The 18,538-nt window shown below is 38.3% G+C and overlaps 2 protein-coding genes across 2 annotated transcripts; one reads left to right on the top strand and one right to left on the bottom strand.

Annotated features, from left to right (window-relative positions):
- The first annotated feature begins 1,296 nt into the window (after positions 1-1,296).
- LOC141804218 (immunoglobulin lambda-1 light chain-like) lies at positions 1,297-10,490 on the top strand. Its single transcript, XM_074688544.1, has 6 exons — positions 1,297-1,339; positions 1,435-1,752; positions 6,241-6,256; positions 7,369-7,409; positions 9,520-10,035; positions 10,375-10,490. Exons 1-6 carry the CDS (start codon positions 1,297-1,299, stop codon positions 10,488-10,490), a joined length of 1,050 nt encoding a protein of 349 aa, XP_074544645.1.
- A 2,733-nt stretch (positions 10,491-13,223) lies between these two features.
- On the bottom strand, positions 13,224-16,842 carry LOC141804737 (immunoglobulin lambda-1 light chain-like). The gene is made up of 5 exons (XM_074689345.1): positions 16,729-16,842; positions 16,319-16,633; positions 15,458-15,502; positions 13,434-13,742; positions 13,224-13,351 (listed from the first exon to the last, which is right to left on the bottom strand). Exons 1-5 carry the CDS (start codon positions 16,769-16,771, stop codon positions 13,224-13,226), a joined length of 840 nt encoding a protein of 279 aa, XP_074545446.1. The 5' UTR covers positions 16,772-16,842.
- Positions 16,843-18,538: the final 1,696 nt, after the last annotated feature.

The raw sequence follows: 18,538 nt of genomic DNA, 5'->3' as shown, positions 1-18,538 counted from the left end.
GACGAGCTGAGAGATCAGAGCAGGACACGTGCTTTCTACCAGCTCCTCACAGCTCCCATCAGCCCCTGCTGCTGCTGCTGCTGCACACAGATAAGACCGCAGCGTGAGAATAAACCTCTGCCACAGCTGCAACTCTGCCTCAGTGATGGAGAAAAACACAGGTGTGAATCAGAACAAGCAGCAGATCTACGTCATTAGAGCCAAACACTGAGGGTTTGGAGAACGTCATCTGCTGCTGGTCCACTGGGTTTCTGAAGTCCAGGGTCAACGCAGACCTTCACCAGGAAACTTTGGAGCACTTCATGCTTCAGGAGGAAGAATAAAACCTCTACACTGCTGCCCTCTAGTGTCTGAAACAACACACTGCATCAGCACCACTGTTTACGGCTTTCACATTCCTCCTCCACTGCTGCTACAGAAATAATAATAATGATAATAATAATAATAATAATAATAATAATAATAAAGATAAAAATGAAACTTGCGAGAAGTAGACAGACCTTGGTCTCCTTCAGATAGGTCTACAGACCATGGCCCTGATTAGGGGAAAACCTCAAACTATCAGAGAAGGAAACTGTTACACAGGAACATGGTTGTTGTTTATCAGCTCTAGGGGGCGCCAAAGTCCTTCTCTGGTTGTGGTTCTTCTCAGTCCATGAGTTTGTCAGTGTGGATCAAAGAGAAAACTCAGTCCTCCAGGGAGGACCCCCTTTTTTACCGCCCTCCTCTGTCCCCTGGCTCTCAGTCCCTGTGTGTGTGTCCATGTGTTTGTTTAGCAGCTTTACAGGGACCCTTATCTGTGGACGCGCTCCCCTGATGGGGACTGTGTCCCTGTTTCCCTCCCCTGTGGGGACGTCCTCCTTTTTTCAGAGTGTTTTTCTTTTCAGCTCTGTTTGGTGAAATAGCTGAGCCAGCTTTCTCCTAAAGATGAATAAATATTCAGTTTTTCTCAAACAGTCTGCTCTTTGTTTTCCCTTGGTGTCAGGAAAAGTTTGAAGATTATTTCTAAATGAAGACAAACACAGATCAGAACCCTTTTTCTCTCACTATATGCTGTCTGTTTTCTGACACGTCTTCTCTAAAACCTCAAACCTTGAAAACCACACGGCAGCTTCAGTGCACAGGAAAAGCTTTATATTTCACCACAGCAGCAGCAGCAGGGGCTGATGGGAGCTGTGGGGAGCTGGTAGAAAGCACGTGTCCTGCTCTGATCTCTCAGCTCGTCCTTGTTTGTCCTCAGCAGCGTCAGAGCGTCACTTCTCCTCAGGTTGACCAGAGGAAACAGCGCGCCACAAAATGCTTCTCCTCCCAGCTGCTGCCCTGTGCTGTCTGTGTTCAGGTGAGTCTTTCAATCAGCCAATCAGGAGCCAACAAAGTCCACCTTTACCAAACACTGTCTCACTCACCTTCACCTGTCTGTCTCTGTGTCTGCAGCTCTGCTTACCACGGCAGAAGATCTGATTCAGGAGGATTTAACACTGACCAGGAGAGTCGGAGGACAAGTCTCCTTATCCTGTGGACAAACTCACAGATGTGATAGTGATTATATTCGCTGGTACCAGAAGAAAGACACAGAAACATTTAAAATGATTCTTTATATCGACAAGTCAAATGGTAACATTGGCAAAGGCTACAATCATCCTCAAGAGGCTGATTTCTCAGCTGTGAATAAAGGGAACGGCTGTGAGTTACAGATCCAGAGAGTTAAACTCTCTCATTCAGCCACCTACTACTGCTCCTGTTTGAAATCTGGTTCCCACAGTGAGAAATGCTGAGAGCAGCCTGAACAAAAACCAACAGATGAACAGATGTCACTCAGAGAGCAGAAACCACAGACAGAGTCACAAACATGATGAACTGAGAGACTCATTTCTCTACTGCTGACAGCAACACTTCTTTCTATTCTATTCTATTCTATTCTATTCTATTCTATTCTATTCTATTCTATTCTATTCTATTCTATTCTATTCTTCAGAACACTGCTGCTCGGGTACTGACTTGGACTGGGAGGAGAGAGCACATCTCTCCAGTGTTAGCGTCTCTACACTGGTTACCTATAAAATCTAGGATAGAGTTTAAAATTCTTCTTTTGACTTACAAAGCGCTTAATGGCATCGGGCCATCGTATCTTAAAGACTTAATTGTTCCGTATAATCTGTCTAGGTCTTTGTGTTCTCAACATGCAGGTCTGCTCGTTGTACCTAGGGTCTCTAAAAGTAGTATGGGAGGTCGAGCCTTTAGTTATCAGGCTCCTCTTCTTTGGAATAACTTACCGGTTGAGGTCCGGGGAGCAGACACGGTCTCAACCTTTAAGAGTAGACTTAAAACTTTCCTTTTTGATAAAGCTTACAGTTAGAGCTGGATCAGATCTGAACCAGCTCTTAGTCATGCTGCTATAGGTTTAGACTGCTGGGGGGAACTGACACACAGGGCTCCTGTTTCCCTCTTTTTCTGTCAGTCTAACTTCTAGTCTTACTGTCCTGTTATAGTTACTGACCATACACCTCTCTGGGAGGGTCTGAGTTTGTCTCAAAGGTTCCTCTGGATCGGTGAAGTAGACGGCCTGCTGCAAAGTCCTGTACTCATGGTGGGTTCAGATGAGATCAGATTCCTTATCTTGTCTTGATGTTGGGATTTTGTTAATAAAATTTTATTAGCATTAACAAGTCTAGACCTGTTCATGTTTTTGGAGAGTGTCATGAAATAATGTTTGTTTTGATTTGGTGCTATACAAATAAAGATTGATTGATGTCAAACACTCATGGACCCACACTCCTCGAAGGTAACAAGGTGTCTGAGTGTGATCAAAAAGTCAAATTACAGACCTGTTTCTAAACTCCCGTTTTTTGGCTAAGCTCCTAGAAAAAGTTGTTTTTGATCAGTTAATTGCACATTTAACAGAGAACCAGTTATTGAAAGAGTTCTAGTCTGGTTTTTGATCCCTCCTTAGCTCTGAAACAGCTCTTCTTAAAGTATGCAGTGACCTCCTTTGGTCAGAGATGCTGGTGACAGCTCTGTCCTGGTCCTTCTGGTCCTTCTAGTCCTTCTGGTCCTTCTAGTCCTTCTGGTCCTTCTAGTCCTTCTAGTCCTAACCGCTGCATTAGACACAGTAGATCACAGTAAACTGGTTGATAGGCTCAGAAATGTACTGGATCAAAGGAGCTGAGAAGAAACCACCTTGAGAGTTGGTGAAAAAGACTCTGTTTCCCATGAGCACTTGCTCCCCACTGTCTTGAGGACCAATGTGTGTTTGCCTTTAAAAATGCAGAGCAGAACTTCTTTTTAACTCTACTTTTATTGTCACTACTGCTTTTCCCAGGATGCAAAGCAACGAGGTCATTGAAGGTGTAAAAGCCATACGCAATCCCTTCTGTGTCTGATTTCAGTGTGTTACTTTAATAATGAAGGATTAACAGCCTTTACAGCAGACATGAGCAAAACACGACCTGTGGGCAACATTCGGCACTTTGGACGTCTCATTGAGCAGATTTAAGTTCATGTTTTTATTGGGGTAGCCCTCTGACACAGTACAGGTTTCTCGTGTGTGTGTGTGTGTGTGTGTGTGTGTGTGTGTGTGTGTGTGTGTGTGTGTGTGTATATATATAAATATATATATATATATATATATATATATATATATATATATGTCCGTGTGTCCATGTGTTTGTTTAGCGGCCTTACAGGGACCCTGATCTGTGGACACGCTCCCCTGATGGGGACTGTGTCCCTGTTTCCCTCCTTTGTGGGGACGTCCTCCTTTTTTTCAGAGTGTATTTCTTTTCAGCTCTGTTTGGTGAAATAGTTGAGCCAGCTTTCTCCTAAAGATAAATAAATATTCAGTTTTTCTCAAACAGTCTGCTCTTTGTTTTCCTTGGTGTCAGGAAAAGTTTGAAGATTATTTCTAAATGAAGACAAACACAGATCAGAACCCTTTTTCTCTCACTCTATGCTGTCTGTTTTCTGACTCGTCTTCTTCAAAACCTCAAACCATGAAAACTACACGGCAGCTTCAGTGCACAGGAAAAGCTTTATATTTCACCACAGCAGCAGCAGCAGCAGCAGGGGCTGATGGGAGCTGTGAGGAGCTGGTAGAAAGCACGTGTCCTGCTCTGATCTCTCAGCTCGTCCTTGTTTGTCCTCAGCAGCGTCAGAGCGTCACTTCTCCTCAGGTTGACCAGAGGAAACAGCGCGCCACAAAATGCTTCTCCTCCCAGCTGCTGCCCTGTGCTGTCTGTGTTCAGGTGAGTCTTTCAATCAGCCAATCAGGAGCCAACAAAGTCCACCTTTACCAAACACTGTCTCACTCACCTTCACCTGTCTGTCTCTGTGTCTGCAGCTCTGCTTACCACGGCAGAAGATCTGATTCAGGAGGATTTAACACTGACCAGGAGAGTCGGAGACAATGTCTCCTTCAGCTGTGGACAAACACATGGATGTAGTACTAGCTGGGTACTCTGGTACCAGAAGAAAGACACAGAAACATTCACAGTGATTCTTGATATAAATAGGTCTGATGGTACCATAGCTAAAGGCTACGGTCACCCTCAGGAAGCAGATTTCTCAGCTGTGAATAAAGGGAACGGCTGTGAGTTACAGATCCAGAGAGTTAAACTCTCTCATTCAGCCACCTACTACTGCTCCTGTTATAAATCTGGTTCCCACAGTGAGAAATGCTGAGAGCAGCCTGAACAAAAACCAACAGATGAACAGATGTCACTCAGAGAGCAGAAACCACAGACAGAGTCACAAACATGATGAACTGAGAGACTCATTTCTCTACTGCTGACAGCAACACTTCATTCTATTCTATTGTATTCTATTGTATTCTATTCTATTCTATTCCATTCTATTCTATTCTATTCTATATGTTATATTATATTATATTATATTATATTATTTTATATTAACTGTTTGTGCTAATGTTGACTCAAACCCACAGTCAGCAGTTATTCTGCAGTGGTCTGTTCAAACTTGAGAGTCTATCAATAAAATGAAGAGTGAGGTTACGTTAGCTCTGATTGGACATGACCAGGATTCACTAATGTTACATATTACAGACACGTCTCAGCAATGCTACATATAGCCAGCTATTAAATTATGGTATAAACTGTTAACATTTGCTTGTTGACACATTTCAAACTGTAGCGCTAAGTAACTGTATTGATAAATACCTTACCTCAGGACATTGTGTCCAAAAAAATGTTACTTACAACCTTAAAAAGCGTCTGGTGTGAAGCTTTGGTACAATCCCTGTGAAAAACTCAAGCAAACCAAATATCAACCAGTTCAAAAACGGTACAAAAATATGATACTTGGAGGGTACAGTGGATGATGATCATTAATGATTATTATCAATAATTAAATGATAATGCATGGCAGCAAGAGGCAGAGAAGCCAACTTGAATATGTGCATGTATATTTGTTTATGTGGGTGAATAAAGGTGGATGTGCATGTGTTTTTATGTATGTATGTATGCATGAATGCATATGTGTATATGTATGAACACACACACACACACACACACACACACACACACACACACACGCACATATACATATATATATATATATATATATATATATATATATATAAAGTTTTTTATGATTGGCTAAAGTGTGAGAGTTAACATGCTATGCTTTTGCTCACTACTTTTCGAAGGCCATTCACTTCTTTTGTTCTTTTGTTTGTTTGTTTCATTAGTATTTGGCTTCCAAACAAATTGTGTGTAATTTGGAAGTTCTGTAGTATTGCATATTCGCAATAAATAAATTAAAAAAGAAAAAAAGAAAGAAAAGTTGACTTGAACAAAGAAACTTTGTTTTTATAGATCTCCATTTTATTCCAAAACAAACACACACCTTGCTAAAAGTCATCATGACAGTGTGTGTGAGACTCCAGGCCACAAGGTGGCAATGCAGTCCAATTAAAACAGATCCTCCTTTACACAGCATCTTTGAGCATGTAGTTTTTATCTTCTCCTGTTCTTATGTGTGTGTGTGTGTGTGTGTGTGTGTGTGTGTGTGTGTGTGTGTGTGTGTGTGTGTGTGTGTTTGTGTGTGTGTGTGTGGATGTAGTCTGAAGTATCACAGCTCAGGCCTCCTCTACACAATAATTAACTCCAAAACATAAAAACGCAGTGAAGAAAATCTGTATTACATGGAAATGCTGAGGGACTGAAAACACTGTAGTAAGCATGCCAGGCCTGCCGGTGGAGCTATAACTGTCTTGTCCAGAAGCAGCTTCTGGTGGATCTCCACTGAAGTATAGTTGGGTTGATCATCTTGTGTGTTGGTGAGTGACAAGAGCAGAAGTGGAGCAACAGATGCTCATTTTGGACAGTCACAGATTCAGCAACAAAAACACAACATGGTAGTCCACGATGTTCGTAACAACGGGACTGTTGAAGTGTTGTGTGTGTTGGAAAATAACGTCAGCATTTCCACTAGAAACTGCTGCTGCAACTTGCTGTTTACACAGGAATGTGGCCACAGCATTTCAGAAAAAAAATGCACTTTTGAGGCTGTTTACAAAAGTTTGCATTTTAGGTCAGCTGAACCGCAACTTTCATGTAAATGAGAGGATGAAATGCAAGAATACTTTTGCATTTTATCCTAAACCTGTTGTCATTTAAACAGCCCCTACAGAGTCCCCCACTGAGACTCTGTAGTGGAAGGCACCACATGGGCTGTAAATGACTTGATATACATTGTCTGTTGGGATGGGTGAATTAGTGTTTTTTTTATTGGCTAATGAATTTGAAGAAGTAAACTCCTCTTTTATGACTGGAAGAGACAAGATTTACAGTGTTTCTTCACATCACTTCACTTCTATCTCACAGATTGTTTAACATTAGTGTTGTGATGTAATTATAATGCAAACTCATTCCAGTAGATGGTGGTAATTTACCAAAACCTACCACAAAATTGACTTACAGCGTTAGCGCTGTGTATTGTGGGAAACAGTCTGCCAAGTAAACTGGTCTGTTGCATACTGAGAAATTTTCCTGGATCAGTCAGACATCCAGGGATTGCAGAGTTTGCAAGTTTTCACATACTGACTACTACAGACTGAATTTTGGCCAAACTAGTAGGAACTGCTCGTTTGGAAAACAGCCAATGACTGCTGTGATCCTCAGAGTCCATGGCACGGGGAGCTGAACAAAGTTGTGTCTTTTCAACAGATGAATGGTTAACAGAGTGAAATGTTTGATGAAGTGAGCTCAGCTCTGAAAAAGAGGAGAAAAGAAGAGACAGACCTGTTGATGTCAACTTTAGAGAAACACTTCATGGAGCTGAAATCTGATCCTGGTTCATCCTCGGACTCATTCAGCAGCTCACAGGTTTTTGTACCACTCTTTCTCACTGTGGGTACTACATCTTTGGCTCTGGGACTAAACTGTTTGTAGGAGGTAAGAAATCAAATTCTTCTCTTTATTTAGTGAAATGAATTTCTGCTCCTTCATGTGTCTCATATCTTCCTGTTTTTGATTTGGGTCATTCTTTCAGACAAACAGCTTTTGTAATATCTAACGTTCATCATTCATGGAAGAAGTTTAAAGCTTTCTGCACATCTGAACTTGATTTCTTTTTGATTTGATCTGTTAGAAAAGATCTGATTATTCAAATGTTAGAAATCAACTTTCCTCTACAAATAGACTTTACTGTCAGTGAGTTAGAATAATCTCTTCTTCCTTTAAAACCAGAGAACATAGGATTAAAAAAGCAGGATTTATGCTCCAATCATCCCAAATGTAGAATGAAAAGACTCATTAGTATTCATATTTACTGTATATTTATCTATGTGATACACAGAAAGATGGACATTGTTAGACTATTGAAATCTTTACACACTCTCCTTTCTTTACATTTGAATTCATTCCATATAATTCAATCCTGATTCTGTTTGATAAAGCAGCTGTTGGCTTTACATTATCTCTAAATGAAATTAAGTCAAATTAAACTCAATCAAATGATTTTTTATTCTTGTGTGGCTCAAAGTTTGAACTTAGGGCTGTCTTTACCTACATTTATCATTATTAAAGGGGAACTTGGTTCCCCTTTAATAAGAGCTTGTTCGAGCCTTAAACGTAGCAATGACCCAAAGTGTAATAATAATATAAAAACAAACAAACAAACAAACAAAAAAACGTAATGAAGTCTAAAATGTCAGAACTTGTCAAAAAATATAAAGTGTTGAGCTGAAAATGTAATTTAAGAAATTTTAATAAAACCCAGGATGAAATCAAATGGTTTATTTTGAAAATGTAAAAAAAAAAAAAAAATTAAAAACAAATCTTCAGACAAATAAAAAATCAGAACGAAGAAAACTGCAATTTTGCAAACAAAGAACAAAAGAAAAGCAATGTTGCAAGAAGAAAAGAAGGTAAAAATCTTAATGTGTTATCCCCTCCCCATTTATAATTTATAAATCAATTAAAATCCATTAAACCAGTTAAAATCATTTATAATTCTGCTGCTGGCGATTAAAAAAAAATAGATAAAAAAATAATTTACTACAGGAATTGAAATTATTATTCTAAATGATTGCATTTTAATCTCATATCTGCTTAAGGTCTGTAGAAGCCCATAACGTAATAATGACCAATAATGTAATAAATTTAGCCTTATTAAAATGTAATAGGACCATAACGTAATAACTGACCAATAACGTTATCAAAATCCTGAACCTTTAACGTAAAAACTTTCGCTGGATTTTGTCAATAATTAGATTCACAATTATGAAAAAACATACAGTTATAACTCTCCCTCTTTTTACTGTAAAGAGCTGCTGGACGCAGCAGTGGTCTTTAAGAGATATTTGCCAAAACAAGTTGATGTATTTAGAAAGTAATTTGAATTAGACAATTTTTTTTTTATGTTTAAATGTAAGTAAAGGGAACAGTAATCCTCATTATTTTTGTGCTCAGGTTAAATACATTTTAAAAAGACCAAATGTATTACATTATGGATCGTTATTACGTTATGGGCTTGTACAAGGTCCCCAAATAAATAAGTTGAACTCTGGGAAGTTACAACATGTAGAGCATTTCGAATCAAGATACACACACACACACACACACACACAAACACACATACAGACATTTATATATATAAATATATAAACCCTTGTTTACATTAATATATGTCTGCAAATATATATCCTTAATCAAAGTAAATATTTGACACCGTACTCAACGCACAAATCTACAGATACGCACAGTGGGATGGAATGAGTTTCAACAAAATCCTGAAACAAGTTGAACTGATTGATCTGTTTATTGTTGATTTTGTTGAAGGAGTTCAATCTCTGACAGGTTGTTTTTTTCTGTGTGAGTAATTGATGTGAATCAGTTCTTTGAAGCTAAACATAAATGTTGAAAGTGTAGAAAGAATGTAAAGAAAGAAAGCCAGCTAATAATATCTGCTAACAGTGTTTGATCTGCAGCTGGAGCCAGTTGATGTGACTTTCTCCTGGACTGAAGAGAAGTTTAGTGATCAGAGTCCCGTTTCCCTCCTCAGATGAGCCCGTGGTGAAGCCCGTGGTGAGCGTGTACCCGGCAGCACCCAGAGCCCAGCTGGAGGGGAAGAGCTCCCTGCTGTGTGTGGCCTCAGACATGTTTCCTCCTCTGGTCCAGATCTCCTGGAAAAGACAACAGGCTAACGGACGTCTGGAGCTGCTGCCCCCTGCTGACAGTGAGATGTTCAGAAAGTCTGGATGCACCGTGTCTGTTCTGAAGCTCCAACAGAGAGAAGAAAGCTCAAAGAAATACGTCTGCTCTGTGAAACACGAAGGAGGAACTGAGCAAGATGAAATAAACACCCTGTTTCTAACACCAGCTAAGTCAACCAGTGGTCCTCCAGAGATGGAGCCCACAAAGGCTCCAGCTCCTCCAATCCCTAGACCTCCAGATACGGAGCCCACAGGCCTGCCAGCTCTGCCAGCTCTGCAGCAGACCGACTGTAAGATCAGCATCTATTACCCTTTAGAACAAACCCACTCAGCTGCTACAGGTCATCACTCTTCTTCAACTCCCAGTACGAGCTGTGGTGTACCACAGGGTTCAGTTTTAGAGCCTCTGTATTTACAAAGTGGCACCGCTGGATTATTGAAACACAGTAAACTAAAATAAAACATCAACAACCAATTAACCAATTTTGAACGAGTTCATGGTTTAAAAAACAACTTTGAGTCATTTAAAATTTTTCAAAGTGAAAAAAAAATTTACCTTTGAATTTTTAGAATTTTCGGAATTTAGAGAGTTGAATTTTTAACCACAGTAAAACCATTTCACAGCAAATAAATTTCAACTTATACTACTGTGTGTGTGTGTGTGTGTGTGTGTGTGTGTGTGTGTGTGTGTGTGTGTGTGTCAGTCTCCTTCCAGTCTCAGTGCAGGGTGAAGCTGCTCTCTGTGCTGTACTCCCTGCTGATAGTGAAGAGTCTGGTGTACTGCTGTGGACTCTCTCTGCTGAGGATCCTCACAAACTAGCCACCGTCCATCAGCTGCACATGTGCTGACTGACTGTCTTCTGCTGGCCTCTTCTCACCATCAAATCTCATCAGCTCACCTCTGTCAAGCTTGTTGTATTGTGTGAATACAGATGTTTTTATTATTTTATTTTTACAGTGTAATTTTCTGAAAGCTCTGAATTTCCAGTGTGTGTTTTATTAAAATCTTGCTTTTTATTGATCTGATTCTGGCTTTTCAATAAATGATCAAAACTTTTTCAGCTTTTTTTTTTTAATTCATCTTTTTTTGGACAAAGTTTGTTTTCAGCTCTGAGCAGTTTGACTCTGGTCATGAGCAAAGTTATAGTGGTTAAAGAGAACTATCCAAATAACTAAGACTGGATTATTCAAAACATTTGATTAGAGCTGAAATATCAAAATCCAGGCTTCACGAGAAAAACAAGTTTCTGAAATTGTTTAGTGTTCTTACAAAAGTGAGTAAAATCAAAAGAAATGATAGAAAATGTTTTTACTTTTATTCTGAGTCAGTTTACATGTTTCATTTAGTAAAAGCTCTGAATAATCCAGATTACACACTGACCTGTACCCTCTACAGCTCCTTATGGATTTAAAGATGTTTTTAAAGATATGATGTTTTCACTTTTTATCACACATTCATCTTCATCACTCTCTGGCTCGTACCTCGGAAACAAACAAAATACTACTACTTCAAGTACACCTACTACTACTACTAATAATAATACTTTCAATTCTTATTTATTTTTGTAAGACTTTAGACAAGTTATACATGTATGGTATATAATTTAGTATGTATTATTAAAAAACACATTATATGAAGATTATAATGGTATATTCTAAAACTCTACAAATAAATAAAACTTTAGATGTAACTTTGTTTACCACATGTAATTTCATTGAATTTTGTATAATACACGTAACTGAAAAAAAAAGTTAAGTCAGCAACACATGTTTTTTTTGTGAAGTATGCAAACTTGAATAATGATAGTTGTATTAAATTTTGTTTTTATATATATATATATTTTTAAAACTCTATATAATCATCATTATCATCATTTTATTTAGACATTCATTTAGACAAGTTATAAAAATACACTTTATTCATTAATTATGTATTAAAGAATTAATATCATTATGTGTAGATGATATAATATGTTATAAAAATTCTACAAAACTAAAACAGTTACAAACTGACACTGGAGCTAAAATGAAATTTTTAAAAAAGTGAAAAATGAATGAAAATCAAACTGATGATGAATTTAAAAAATACAGCCTGATTATCAGTAGCTGTGAATAAACTTCACCTCCATGCTGTGAAAACTGTTCTTGTGTTTATGTGTATAAATAAATTCAGAGAGGAGCAAAGATGGAGATGTTGCTGTTTTCTAAATGTCAGCTGGTGAGTTTTTAGCAGCAGCTTCAAAGCTGGCTCCTTTTAATAAGTGTGTGAGTGTGAAAGTAAAGCTCTACGCTGATGATACTGTTGTTGATCCACATCAACACACAGCCCAGTCAGCTGCTTTAAAGCTCCAGCTGTTTGAAAGAAATGATGACACAGAGGTTTGATCAGTCTGAATCAAGTATAAAAACTGGGGAAATAATGCGTGTGTTTGCTTTCTGTCAGCGTTAGAAAAGGGAAACTAAAGGAAGAAATGTGAGGACATGAGCATCAGACAATAGTTGGAGGATGAAAGTGGAGTGTAAGATTGTAGAAAGAAGATTCCTCTAAGAATCAGTGAGAGCTTTTAAAGGGGGTCTGAGCAGACTACAAGAAGTCTGTTTGATTTCAGCTCCTCAGCTCTGAGTTCAGGCCCAGTTTCAGCTCTGTCTCTCTCTGCACAACAAACACAGGTCAAAGGTGAGACGCTGAATTCTGAGCACTGAAATCAGACTGGATTTCCTGGAATGATGCTTTAACCAGAGTGGATGCTTGTAACTGTCATTGTGTTGATGCTGAGAAAAGGCTGAGCTAACGGTTGGAGCAGAAAGCCACACAGATGCTCTCTGTGCTGCAGGAAGGAAGTGTTGATCTGCTGTCAACAGCTTTTTAGGAGTCCTAATAACCACCGAGGACAGATTCATATCTGCTGCTGCTTCACACACTCACACACTGCTCTCACTCTCACTACCTGTTTGTCTTCTCTCTGACTGTCAGCTCCAAGTCTGAACACAAAGAGCACGCAGCTTTTTAGGATCCACAAGATGCTGAGCTGAAGGAGATCCAGGGACTTGGAGCAGACTTCAAAAACAAAAACACACCTTAAATAAAGCTGAGTGTGATTTTATTTGCTGTGAAGCCAAAATGAAATGTATCAAAACAAAGATGTGAATCAAAGACAAACTCTGAGAATATTTCAGCTGATTCAGAAAGTTACACTGTAAAAAATATAAAAAGCTGCTTCATTCTGCAGATTTATCAAACATTCAATAAATGACATCATCCAACAGGAAGCTGATCATTTTCTACTTTTCATACAAATCTCCATTCAGACTGAGTTGGTTCAACATGAGCTGTGTTGAGTGTGAGAATCTAAGTGTGTGTGTGTCTCTAACTTCAGGGTGATTTCTCTAACGCTGCAGAGATTGATCCATTTAACAAGCAGCCTCCACATGTTTGAATCTCCATTTGTAGCTGCTGAGAAAAGCTTGACAGAGGTGAGCTGATGAGGTTTGATGGTGAGAAGAGGCCAGCAGAAGACAGTCAGTCAGCACATGTGCAGCTGATGGACGGTGGCTAGTTTGTGAGGATCCTCAGCAGAGAGAGTCCACAGCAGTACACCAGACTCTTCACTATCAGCAGGGAGTACAGCACAGAGAGCAGCCTGACCTTGTGTAAGAGTAAGAAAAGCGCTGCAGGAACCTCTGAAAAAAAGAAAGATAAAAAATAAATGTGAGTCCTCTCTCCTCTCTGAGCATGTCTCTAAAATCACCAAACCTTCTTCACCTTGTTCTGCTGCTGCCTCCACTCTGCCTCCCTCGTGCTGCACAGAGCACAGGTATCTAAACGAGTAGAGAGCGTCTCTGTCGATCACTCTGATTGCAGTGATTCGTCCAGACTCTCTGAGCTCCAGCTGCTCTCCCTCAGCAGGGGGCAGCAGCTCCAGACCACAATCCTCCTTGCGTCTTTTCCAGGAGATCTGGACCAGAGGAGGAAACATGTCTGAGGCCACACACAGCAGGGAGCTCTTCCCCTCCAGCTGGGCTCTGGGTGCTGCCGGGTACACGCTCACCACGGGCTTCACCACGGGCTCATCTGAGGAGGGAAACGGGACTCTGATCACTAAACTTCTCTTCAGTCCAGGAGAAAGTCACATCAACTGGATAAAAAGAAAAACTAACCTCACAAAATCTTTATCAAATGTAGAATAAAAATTTCAGAAAAAAGGTGTAAAACTACATTAGAGTAAGTTAACTTATATTGTCAGACCAGACAAAAAGATTATAAGTAATTAATAGATATTAATAAAAACAGTGTCAAAGGAAAAGTATAGTAAAAAGGCAGAAAACATTTTAAAAAATGATAGATACAAATATAATTACACTCCAATTAAATTGGTTCCAAGATTGAGAACTGGACTGAAAGCTGGAGAGGTGTTAGCATGTTTTCTACTGTTGAGCTGCCCTAGAGAAAGGAACAGCTCACAGCTGCTCAGTGTTATACAACACTTTGGACAAAAAGGATCTGCTGAATGAAATTGTGACTTGAATTTTACAAATATATGTATATAATTTTATAAATACCGTCTACTTATATGATTTTATAAACAAATACATTTATGCATGTTTGTATCTTAGAGATTAGCTGATTAGATGTTAATTCATTAATTAACAATTGAGAAAGGGAGCAGGTTTCATGTCTTTCTGCCCTTTTTTTTGAAACGTAAAAAATTCAGATTTAACTTTTTTTTTCTTAACTTCTTGATTTTGGATTGTTTGACAAACTGCAGTGACTTCTATTTCCCGACATTTTGTTTTTTGTAGATGCTTTTTCATTTTAAGAATAAATATTTTCATATATTCATTTTTTCGATAACAATACAACAATAATGTATGAAATTTTTAATACAGCCAGCCTGCTCTGTCATTTCAAGGAGTCAGTCAAAGGACTGACATGTAAAAACCAAAATCACTTCTTTCTACACTTTCATCATTTATGTTAAGCTTTTAAGAATTGATTCAGATCAATAATTTAGAAAAAAGTCAACCTGTCAGGGATTGAACTCCTTCAACAAAACCAATGACAAATCATTATTTTAAGTTATTCCAGTATTTTTATAGTTTTTCCCTGAGAGTTTCAACTGTGAGACCCCATTAATAAGGAATTCAGTCTGTAAATAAAAAAATGTAAATAAAAACAGCCTTATCATCTATTGATCAAACTCTGTTAGTGCCAGACCATAATAAAAAAATCATTTGAGTTTATTTGACCTGATTTCATTTAGAGATGGTGTAGAGCCAACAGCCGCTTTAACAAACAGAATCAGGATTGAATTATATGGACTGAATTCAAATGTAAAGAAAGGAGAGTGTGTAAAGATTTCAAAAGTCTAACCGTGTCCATCTTTCTGTGTATCACATAGATAAATATACAGTAAATATGAATACTAATGAGTCTTTTCATTCTACATTTGGGATGATTGGAGCATAAATCCTGCTTTTTTAATCCTATGTTCTCTGGTTTTAAAGGAAGAAGAGATTATTCTAACTCACTGACAGTAAAGTCTATTTGTAGAGGAAAGTTGATTTCTAACATTTGAATGATCAGATCTTTTCTAACAGATCAAATCAAAAAGAAATCAAGTTCAGATGTGCAGAGAGCTTTAAACTTCTTCCATGAATGATGAACGTTAGATATTACAAAAGCTGTGCGTCTGAAAGAATGACCCAAATCAAAAACAGGAAGATATGAGACACATGAAGGAGCAGAAATTCATTTCACTAAATAAAGAGCAGAATTTGATTTCTTACCTCCTACAAACAGTTTAGTCCCAGAGCCAAAGATGAAGTGTCCCCATCCAGTCCCCCACAGTGAGAAAGAGTGTTACAAAAACCTGTGAGCTGCTGAATGAGTCCAAGGATGAACCACTTAGTCTTGGTCTTGGCTGACAAAGTCTTGACTACAAGTCTACATGCTGCAAATCAATCTGGTCCTGCTTGGACCCCATCAGGAAGCTATGAAATAGAATTTAGGAATAACCTATAATATTGGTGCTGATAATCTTATTTTGAAGTGTCATAACCTGGCTCAAGGGTCATGACAAGCAATAGAGGCTTAAGTTAACAGCAAAATCAGGATAGGTTATTGTCCAACATAAAATCAACAACAAATAAGAGATTAATGTGATGGAAAAACAAAGATAAAAGGTGTGAGACACTGCTGAGGGTGGACCTGGTGAGATGAGGGAAAGAGAGGCCGCGTCTCAATGGGGCTGATTTTTTTAACCCCAAAACACCAAGGCCTTAAAATCAGATCAGCATCTCCAATCAAAACAAGACAAACTGGGGGTTCGATAACTGTCTATGAGAAAATAACAGAGGGCGTCAGCACAGTGTGGATTAGGATCAGGCATATATCTAGAAGGGTGACTTTTTCAAGATTTTTCAAGAGGCAAAAGCACCAAACAATAAACCACCATGCAGCCATAAAAGATCATAAAATAAAACAAATAAAATATAATAAAATAAAGTGTTGCTGTCAGCAGTAGAGAAATTAGTCTCTCAGTTCATCATGTTTGTGACTCTGTCTGTGGTTTCTGCTCTCTGAGTGACATCTGTTCATCTGTTGGTTTTTGTTCAGGCTGCTCTCAGCATTTCTCACTGTGGGATCATCTTTCCAACAGGAGCAGTAGTAGGTGGCTGAATGAGAGAGTTTAACTGTCTGGATCTGTAACTCCCAGCCGTTCCCTGTATTCACAGCTGAGAAATCATCTTCCTGAGGATGACCGTAGCCTCTACCTATGTCACCAGAAGACTTTTCCATAAAAAGTATCTTTGTGAATGCTTCTGTGTCTTTTTTCTGGAACCAGAAAACATGGTAATAATCACATTTGTGAGTTTGTCGACAGCTGAAGGAGACGTTGTCTCCGACTCTCCTGGTCAGTGTTAAATCCTCCTGAATCAGATCTTCTGCCGTGGTAAGCAGAGCTGCAGACACAGAGACAGACAGGTGAAGGTGAGTGAGACAGTGTTTGGTAAAGGTGGACTTTGTTGGATCCTGATTGGCTGATTGAAAGACTCACCTGAACACAGACAGCACAGGGCAGCAGCTGGGAGGAGAAGCATTTTGTGGCGCGCTGTTTCCTCTGGTCAACCTGAGGAGAAGTGACGCTCTGACGCTGCTGAGGACAAACAAGGACGAGCTGAGAGATCAGAGCAGGACACGTGCTTTCTACCAGCTCCTCACAGCTCCCATCAGCCCCTGCTGCTGCTGCTGCTGCACACAGATAAGACCGCAGCGTGACAATAAACCTCTGCCACAGCTGCAACTCTGCCTCAGTGATGGAGAAAAACACAGGTGTGAATCAGAACAAGCAGCAGATCTACGTCATTAGAGCCAAACACTGAGGGTTTGGAGAACGTCATCTGCTGCTGGTCCACTGGGTTTTCTGAAGTCCAGGGTCAACGCAGACCTTCACCAGGAAACTTTGGAGCGCTTCATGCTTCAGGAGAGGAGGAAGAATAAAACCTCTACACTGCTGCCCTCTAGTGTCTGAGACAACACACTACATCAGCACCACTGTTTACAGCACTCTCATTCCTCCTCCACTGCTGTCACAGAAATGATAATAATAAAAAAGATAAAAATGAAACTTTAGAGGAGTAGGTAGACCTTGGTCACCTTGAGACCTTGGTCCTCCTCAGACAGGTCTACAGACCATGGCCCTGATTAGGGGAAAACCTCAACTATCAGAGAAGAAAACTGTTAAACAGGAACATGGTTCTCCATGCTCCATTCTCCAGCTCCACACAAAATTATATTATTTCTTTAATACATAATTAATGAATAAAGTATATTTTTAAAGTTTTCTAAATGCGATACAAATCAAATGATTATGATAGTGATGATTGTATAGAGTTTTAGAAAAAATTATAAAATCGAAATTTAATACAAGTGGTATTTCAAGTTTAAATACTTCACAAATAAAACAAATGTTTACGACTTGACTCTTTTTCCAGTTTTGTTTACTTTACAAAATTCAGTGACATTGCATGTGGTAAACACATTTACATTTAAAGTTTTCTTCATTTATAGAGTTTTAGAATATATCATTATAATCTTCATGGAATATAGTTTTTCAATAGTACATACTAAATGATAAACCATGTATGTATAACTTGTCTAAAGTCTTTCAAAAAATAAATAAGAGTTAATAATAATAATAATAATAATAATAATAATAATAATAATAATAATAATAAAAGTTATAAAAATAATAATAATAATAATAATAATAATAATAATAATAATAACAATTATTCATAATAATAATAATAATAATAATAATAATAATAATAATAATAATAACAATTATTATTAATAATAATAATAATAATAACAATTATTATTATTAGTAGTAGTACTAGAAGTAGTAGTATTTTATTTGTTTCTGAGGTAAGAGCCAGAGGAGTGATGAAGATGAATGTGTGATAAAAAGTAAAAGCAGCTTTGATTTGACTCACTTTTGTAAGAACACTAAACACTTTCAATAACTTTTTTTTTCATGAAGCCTGGTTTTTGATATGTCATCTGTGATCGATCATTTGAATAATCAAGTCTTAGTTATTTGGTTTGTTCTCTTTAACCACTATAACTTTGCTCATGACCTGAGTCAAACTGCTCAGAGCTGAAAACAAACTTTGTCCAAAAAGATGAATTCTGAAAAAGCTGAAAAAGTTTTGATCATTTGTTGTGAAGCCAGAATCAGATCCATAAAAACAAAGATCTTAATAAAAAACACACACTGGAAATTCTGAGCTTTATTCAGAAAGTTACACTGTAAAAAAACGTGAAATAAAAAACAGCTGTATTCACACAATACAACAAGCTTG

The sequence above is a fragment of the Halichoeres trimaculatus genome, unplaced genomic scaffold (assembly GCF_033239565.1).
Source record: "Halichoeres trimaculatus isolate MK-OKI-2021-1 unplaced genomic scaffold, fHalTri1.1 fHalTri1_scaffold_15, whole genome shotgun sequence".
NCBI classification, from domain to species: domain Eukaryota; kingdom Metazoa; phylum Chordata; class Actinopteri; order Labriformes; family Labridae; genus Halichoeres; species Halichoeres trimaculatus.
Note: the sequence above shows the minus strand (reverse complement) of the source record. Positions and strands in the feature narration are given on the sequence as shown.

Coding starts and splice junctions, on each gene's coding strand:
- LOC141804218 (XM_074688544.1), top strand. CDS start 1,297: ATGCTTCTCCTCCCAGCTGCTGCCCTGTGCTGTCTGTGTTCAG. Junction 7,410..9,519: donor GACTAAACTGTTTGTAGGAG/GTAAGAAATCAA, acceptor TTCCCTCCTCAG/ATGAGCCCGTGGTGAAGCCC. Junction 10,036..10,374: donor TCACTCTTCTTCAACTCCCA/GTACGAGCTGTG, acceptor TGTGTGTGTCAG/TCTCCTTCCAGTCTCAGTGC.
- LOC141804737 (XM_074689345.1), bottom strand. CDS start 16,771: ATGCTTCTCCTCCCAGCTGCTGCCCTGTGCTGTCTGTGTTCAG. Junction 15,503..16,318: donor CTACTGCTCCTGTTGGAAAG/ATGATCCCACAG, acceptor GGGGGACTGGAT/GGGGACACTTCATCTTTGGC. Junction 13,352..13,433: donor GGAGGCAGCAGCAGAACAAG/GTGAAGAAGGTT, acceptor TCTTTTTTTCAG/AGGTTCCTGCAGCGCTTTTC.